The following is an 8,127-nucleotide window of genomic DNA, read 5'->3' as shown; positions in this document are numbered from 1 at the left end:
GCGAGATACTGTTTGATTCACTTCTTCATTTTAATCTTAGTTTTTTAAAAATATATAAGCAGTCAAGAGGAGACACTTGAATAAATATAGGTGATTAGAGACATCATTTGCCTCTTCACTTACTTGAATTTTTTTAAAGGGATAGATCAACAACTAAGAGGAACATATAAACGCGATTGAGACGGTATTAATTCACTCATTCATTTTATTCAATTCAGTTTTGCCTTTTATTTTCTCGCAATAAAATACTCGAATTACGTGAAGGTGAGTTTGATTCAATTCAAATCTTGTTTTGTTTCTCAATTTTTTGCCATTGTGTTCATTTATAAATTTGCAGTTCATTTTAGCAAGTGTCTTGTTTTTGAATTTATAGACCATTTCTAATAAATTTTAAAACCTATAATTAACAAGATTGACAAATGTTTGATTTCTCCTTCTTGCAATCCTGTTTCAATTTTTTTTGTCTCGAAAAAAATCTCTACCCCAAAAAGGTTGTAGCAAAAGTTGTGTACATCTTCCTATTTTCAAACCCTAATTTGTGTATATCTCACCCTTTTCAAATCCTATTTGTGGGAAAACATTAGGTATGTTGCTTTTTTTGTTGTGTATTGATATGTATGAACAATTTCATTTAAATACAATGCGACTTCCATCAATTTTCCACAAACATTCACTCAATTATATTTTCCAATATGAGAACGAGACTTCCATCTCGATCTGAGAATGAGCATCACTGAAGGATGGTGCTTTCTTCATCCCTTAGAATCATTCTTCTATGTTTCTCTCAAATCAAAAGGCTTTGTTTCGGCTCTCAGATCTATATGTAAATCTATTTCTACTTTTTTCAATCATTTTTACTTTATGAAATACAGTGTATATGTACGGTGATGATTAGGATAAAGTATATGTAGCTTCAACAGCATATGTGTATACTAACCTAACTAAGTTCCTTTTGTGATTTCTAGAATTTCATTTGTGTTTCAACTTTAGACTCTTTAGTATGGAGGGAAGATCTTGCTTTTTGCGAGCATAATTTGTCAATTTGAATAATTAGTTGACCTTGTTTTTTGTTTTTCATTCCACAGTATATGCCCAATATGCTCGAAGCACAAAAGAAAAAGAAAGAAGATGCCAAGAGGAATAAGAAATCCTCTGGAGAGGACCAAGGGGACTCTTCCAAGAAAATATTACCGAACAAGCGAAAGCAAAAATTTATTTATGGTACGTAATTAATTCATTCAACATCTTACACTTGACTTATGTTGATTATTATTTTACTTATTCACTTTAATAAATTAAAAGAGAATTAATGTCTTTTTTAATTTTAATCTTATTATTAAATAACTTTTTAAAAATTAATTGGAGTATTGGTAGTCAGAAAAATTAATTTCGATGTATCATTAATAAATTTTTTTAGTAAAATAAAATTTTAAATAATATTGTTTTTAAGGGAACAAGGGAAGCAATTCACAGCTTTCCATGAAAGAGAGGAAGGATGCAGCCGACCATGAACGACAAATTATTCACAGTACATAATTTATTAGTTTATTCAACAACTTATAAATGACTTATACTACTATTTATCTTTCATTTGGTTATTTATGATTTTCAGGTGAGTTTGAGAGCCGTGGTGAAGATAACCCATTGGATAATTATAGTGCTACCTTAATAGACAATAACATTGACAATACGTGTTTGTATCCCCTCCTTCATGCTTGCGAGGTAATTGTTCAGTACTTATATCTATTTAAATTTTTTATTGAGCACGGTTCTTATATTCCACAATATACTTTTCTATCTCAAATCATTTATTAAGAAACAATATGGATTCGCAGGAGTTAGAAAGTGAGAAATTCAAAGAATGTAGCAAAAGCAACATAAGACGGGATCAAAAGGATTATGTTGAGGAGGAACTTCTTGACCAACAACAAGAAGAAAATATTGATGGTACTTAAGGAATTTTACATCTTAAACATTAAAATTATGTTAATTATTTAAATTTTTTTCCATCGAAAGTAGAGAGTTATCCTAAATTTAAATCAATGAGTGCATGGTAATTTAAATTGTTGCCCTAAATGGCACAAAACACATTGATAGCCTAAAAATACAGTCATTAGATTAAAGCTTTAGTCCACTTTTTGAACTTCTAATTTGTTTCACATATATCATATAATCTCACATATAATTTTCAGGTGAGTCAGATCTCAACAAAATTACATGTGAAGATGGTATCCCAGATAATTTTGATCGTATTATAAACGACAATATTATCAATTATGGCTCGAGACTTTTGGCAAAAGATAAAAATAATGGAAACTATCATATCACACAAGGAATACCGAGAAGTACCAAATTTCGTTCCATTGATAACCTTTATAAGGTAATTCATATAAAGCATGTCTATCTTCTTCTGTAACATCAAGTATTTTCAACAAGTTTCTAATATTATTCAACAATAGTTTGCTTTTTCTTTACTTTTGATAATTAGATATTTGATAAAATAAAAGAAATTGTTAAACTTATTTTCTTATCTCATCAAATTTCCTTCCATTCCACAGTGTACTTCTAGGCTCTCACCAATTAAAGATGAATATAATTGGAATCGTCCAACTGAAGAAGACCCAAATATGAATCATTTAGCAAACGAAGATTCAAGTATCAAAACAAACGAAAAGAATGTTGGTTGTGATAGAAAAGGGAGAAACAACAATGAAGAAAAGGATGTTGATAATTCTTTCCCCTAGGTTCAAGATTGCATTTTAATCATTTCTTTTAATCGTATCTCCAAGCTCAGGTTGTCTTTTAATCATTTTTTGAATGTTGAATTTTATCATTTCATGTAAAACTTTAAATTTAAGTCGCCTTTATAAACTTTGTCAATTACTTCTTCCGTTCTTCTTTATTAACTATCCTTTATTAAGGTTTATTGTCCAAATTCATCAACAAGAATGGTGTGATCTCTCTCGAATAATAAAAGATCACATTCGATATCAAGAGTCTTTAGAAAATAACCTATCTACCTCTACGACATAGTTTATGTATTCATAGAGTTTAAATAGCTTACACAACATCTAATATATCTTCTTTCCTACAATTCAACATAATGATCTTCACAATGACTAAATAAGCAATGGACGACAAGAAGACACCAACCATGAGTCTTTATAAATAGCCTCACTATAATAAATAAATGATTTAGTGGCAATAATATAACGCTATATTGTATTTAATGGCAAAAATCAATAAATATGAGCATTTATAACCAATACTCTATATAAATGTCATTAAAGGTTTTAGTGACATCATATGCAATGACATTAACTCACACTACTAAAAATCTGCTAAAAAATGACGGAAGTAAAAGCGACGGACGGCGTCGCTCCAAAAAGCGATGCCATTAGCCACACTATCCATCGCTTTTTAATTAAAATAATTTTTATTTAATTTTTTTAAAAAGTGACGGACGGCATCTCTTAGTCCGTCGCTTTTTTTCGCGGATTTTTGCTAATTAATTATTTTATATAGATAGCGACTCAGTCTGTCGTTTTTTATTAAAAATAATTATTTATTAATTAAAAAAAAGCCATGTCGTCCGTCGCTTTTTATTAATTTTAATTGTTTAATTATTTTTTAAATTAGCGACGGACATCATCTTTATGTCCGTCGCTTCTTGGTCAAAATATCTGGTCAATATTTTAAGAAAGCGACGGACAATGTCTCTTAGTCCGTCACTTTTTGGTCAAAATATTGGTCAAACATTTTTTTAAAAAAGCGACGGACATAGAGACACTGTCCGTCGCTTTTTTTAAAATATTTGCACTAGCAGACGCGATTTTCCTTATTTCTCCATATAGAAAACAAAATTGAGAAATATTTTGATTTAATTTTATTTAAATCTTCTTCTGGAGGACGGTTTTGTGTAAAATAAAAAACAAAAAAATTATAATACCGACTTCCGGATGTCGGTAAAATCAAATAGTATGTAATAAATTAATATTTTCAATTAACTTTAAATAAATCATCCTCCGAATGACAGTTTATATAAGTTAAATAATAATTTAATATAAAATACCGATCTCCCGATGTCAATATTATTTAATTAACATGATTACTTTTATTTATCTTAAAATTTAATGTGATACCGACCTCATGAGGTCGGTATTTTTTATTATATCTAATTACTTTTAATAAAAGTGACATCCGGAGGTCGATTTGTTTAAAATATTCCTATTAATCATAATTTTGCTATTTTGCATAATATTAAAATTTCATTTTACACCTACAATTTTGTATACTTTTATAAATACAAAGTTAGAATTCGTGGAATAAATAAAAAAATATCTATAATCCTTATTTAGAGTATGAAACTACGTTGATATGAATTAGGAGATAATTATACTTATATTTATAGAGTAATGTACAAATTCTATCAGTCTGTCGTCTAATCATGAACTTAATATCCCATGTCATGATGTAGTAGAGGTGAAGAGCTAACATATAATCCATTCGAGTATGAAATGCGAGATAGTATTATTATATATGTTCGATCTTGAATGAATGTCAAGTGTAGTGATCACCTCCTAATTATGATGACATGTAAAGGATACTTCATCAGAGTATGAAATATGTTGATTAATTATATATTCCTCGAGTAGTTTAACAAATCAAGTCTTATATACTAGTGGTTCAGATATGAAATACATTATCAATTAAAGAAATACCGATGATCAATTCAAGGAGATTTATATATTAAATTTGATATTGATAAACTTTTGTTGATCAATAAAATTAAATTTATATAATTAGAAGGTATATAATTTAAATTTATAAAATTAACTTGATCGATAAATTACATTTATTAAATTAAACTTCTGTTGATGTGTAGTTAAATTATATATATATATGTATATATATATATACATAAATATATATATGTTATTTTAATTAATAAAATCAACTTCAAGAGGTGAGTTTATATTAAAATAAAATTAATAAATACCGACCTAAAGAGGTCGGTATATTTATATAATTATTTTATTTAAATAATATCGACTTCACGATGTCGGTATGTTGACACCCAATTTTTACCGACCTATAACCCTTTCAGAAGTGATATTCAGTTAAATACGTATTTTTTGAAAAAATATTCTGAGTTAAATTTTTTAATTGATTTTGTCTAAAAAATATATATATTAGTATCCATGCTTTATAAAATTATCGTAAATATTATTAAAATATTTTTAAAATTATAAGTAAAACTCAAAATAATTATTTTATTCAAATGTTTTAAAATTTAAGTGATTTTTATTATATAAAATGTTATAATGTTTATAGTATTTTAATTGGATAACATTTCTTTAATTTTTCTCGAAATCATTTAACTTTTAGCTCATTCTGATCTAATTCCTTTCAATTCTAGCTTTCTCCTTATCCAATTCATTGCAATTCAAGCCACCTCAATCCAATTTTGTTTTTCAATTATAGCCTCTTATATTAATTTTAGTTGCAATTTTAGCCATTCATTCATTGCAATTATAACCCTTTTTGTCCAAATCTTGAAACATTAGTTTAAATCCGAACCGTTTATCCTTTAAGTGAATCCTGGATTAAATCCTTGCCGCTTATCTTAACTAATCCAATGGCTCAGATTAAATCTACCTAACCTTCCTATTTTGACCTACGAAAAGACCAAACCCTTTTTTGAAAACTCATGCTTTTCTTCTCTCTCTAACAGCCCCCTCCATCAGTGAGAACCAGCGAGAGCTCCACCATCGCCGGTTAGCTCTCCTTCTTTCTCCTCCTGTCGCCCTCTTCCCTTCGCCCTCCTCCCTTCACTTTCCTCTTCTCTCCTTGCTCCCTCCCGTCTCTTCTCTCCTGCGAGAATGGCGAGACAAATTACAGCCTCCCTCTCGTCTCTCCAATCAGCGAAAGCTCGCTTCTCTCTCTCTCTCCCTTAACTGCTTCGGCCAGCGAGCTCCAAGCAATCAACATCAGCAGTGGGCGAGGAGAGCAACATCATCTCCGGCCAACAACAACCAACGCGAGAGCCAGCTCCGACGAGCTACCGGTGAAACAACAGCGCATCAGCAACAACGACAACAGCGAACCAGTGAGATCCTTGCATCTCCATTCCTCTCAACTCCGGGAGAACCAATAAGTTTTAATCGAAAAGTTATCTTTAGCTTTTCATTACATCTCTGGTTATTATGAGATGAATATTTCGAGAATTTGAGCTTTTATGTTTTGTTTGATCTCATTTCATCATTATTGCATATTCGATCCTTTGTTTTGTTTAAATGATGTTCCAATAATCCTCTACGTGTGGTGTGTTGAATTAGGGTATTTAAGGAGTTGTTTGAATTTAGGATTTTAGCAATAGTTAGATTTTGGAATTTTAGGACTAGTTTGAATTTGTGATTTTAAGACTAGCTTGAATTTAGGTCTAGTTTAAATTATTATTGAGATTTTAGGACTACTAATAGTGTCACAACCCGAGCCTACACCCAGGACGTGGCCGGCACTCAAGAACCATTGTTGGTCCCCAAGCGAACTCTTATCCTGGCTGACTTCAAGCGGAAGACTAACTTAAGCATGCAAAAGCTTAAAACTGAAATAAAAGTTCATAAAACTTAAATACAAAGTTTAACTCAAATGAAAACTCTGAATAATAAAATATACTCAACTCGCCCCATTGGCAACTTAAGTCTTTGAAATATTTAATAAAATAAATAAATAATACAGACTTCTCAACTATACTGACTATCTATGAAGCCTCTAACTGATAAATATGGAAGTCGGGACAAGACCCATGACATCCTGACTAAATTGCAAGGTAAATGAAATCCTCCGGAAGCAAGGAGGCTCACCATAGCTAACTCTAACTCTCGGATGTATCAACGAAGCTCCTGTTGATGATCCTGAATACCTGTGTCTGCATCATGAGAAGATGCAGGCCAAATGGCTCAGTACATGGAATGTTCGAGCATGTAAGGGGAATTCTAAAACATAAACATAAGCTTGAAACTTGATAAAAAGGAAACATACTTACCTCTTCTCAAACTTACTCAACTCAAGGAATACTCAAGGATATTCAAAACTACTAAAACTTACTCAACTCAGAAGTACTCAGGGATAAGATATTCAACTCTAAGATATGATAATCGACTCTGGGTACTCATCTCTATATAAAGCAACAATATATATGCAATATACGGAAAACTTTATGAAACAGTAAAAACAACTTAGTTCGTTAAAAAAAATGCAATAACAAACTCAACTTTACTTATATAATAAAGTAATATAGTTTCTGTGGGAGATTCTCTAACCGACAGCCACCACTATAAGCCTAAGAGGTGATACATCGTCTTGGCCACGCTGCCAGAACTGTCCTATACTTTGCCGTCATATAGACACTTTAACTTAGTAGATCCACTAGCCTAACTTATGTGCTCATCTAAAAAGGATGACCTATTAATATCCATGATGGCTACATGGTTTATGGAGACTTGAGTTATCTGAACTCTCATACCCATATCGGTGCTCAATACTACTCCCAAAACGTACTTAGCTCATATGTTTGTAAAACAAAACTCTTTCTTTGGTTTGAGATAATTACTCAAAACTTAGCTGAAAAGTTCTCTTGGAAATCATAGTTTCCTCTTCACTGAAAAACTAGCTCAAAGGCTCTTTTGAAATCTCAGCCTCCTTTCTTGTTTAAATGTGAACACATTTACTCTTTGGGAGTACATAGTCCCGATATACTCTTTTGAAGAAATGAACTCAACTCTTTACTCTGTAATCTTTGCTTAACTCAAAACTTAAATCTTAAAACAATGTTAAAACGTTTGTAAAAGACTTCTTAAAATATGGTTCACACCGAATTATGCACGTGAATGACTCAATGCAAGGTTTTCAATAACCATAGATAGAACTCATACTTGGAACTCAAGAACTTCAATAATACTACTCACTTCAAGAATGCTCAACTCAGAGGGTTCATGAGGAATTTATGAGCATGAACTACTCAACTCAAGGACTCAAAAATACTTCTCATCTCAAGATTGTTTGACTTATAATGTTCATGCGGAATTATGGGCATGAACAACTCAACTCATGGACTTCATGGGT

The 8,127-nt window shown here is 30.9% G+C and overlaps 1 protein-coding gene across 1 annotated transcript; it reads left to right on the top strand.

Annotated features, from left to right (window-relative positions):
* Nucleotides 1–1,088: 1,088 nt before the first annotated feature.
* LOC125821629 (uncharacterized) lies at nt 1,089–6,210 on the top strand. Its single transcript, XM_049501045.1, has 7 exons — nt 1,089–1,221; nt 1,451–1,528; nt 1,613–1,722; nt 1,836–1,947; nt 2,193–2,380; nt 2,559–2,655; nt 5,735–6,210. The coding sequence occupies exons 1-7, from the start codon at nt 1,089–1,091 to the stop codon at nt 6,208–6,210; spliced, it is 1,194 nt and encodes a 397-aa protein (XP_049357002.1).
* The last annotated feature ends 1,917 nt before the right edge of the window (nt 6,211–8,127 follow it).

This window comes from Solanum verrucosum, unplaced genomic scaffold (assembly GCF_900185275.1).
Source record: "Solanum verrucosum unplaced genomic scaffold, falcon-dt-bn FXZP01000305.1, whole genome shotgun sequence".
NCBI classification, from domain to species: domain Eukaryota; kingdom Viridiplantae; phylum Streptophyta; class Magnoliopsida; order Solanales; family Solanaceae; genus Solanum; species Solanum verrucosum.
This window is presented reverse-complemented; position numbering and strand designations above follow the sequence as displayed.

Bases quoted from the DNA above. Each gene is read 5' to 3' on its own strand.
- LOC125821629 (XM_049501045.1), top strand. From the start codon at position 1,089: ATGCCCAATATGCTCGAAGCACAAAAGAAAAAGAAAGAAGATGCCAAG. The intron at 2,381-2,558 runs GTAATTCATATA...TCCATTCCACAG, and splicing joins CCATTGATAACCTTTATAAG to TGTACTTCTAGGCTCTCACC. The intron at 2,656-5,734 runs GTATCAAAACAA...TCTCTCTAACAG, and splicing joins TTTAGCAAACGAAGATTCAA to CCCCCTCCATCAGTGAGAAC.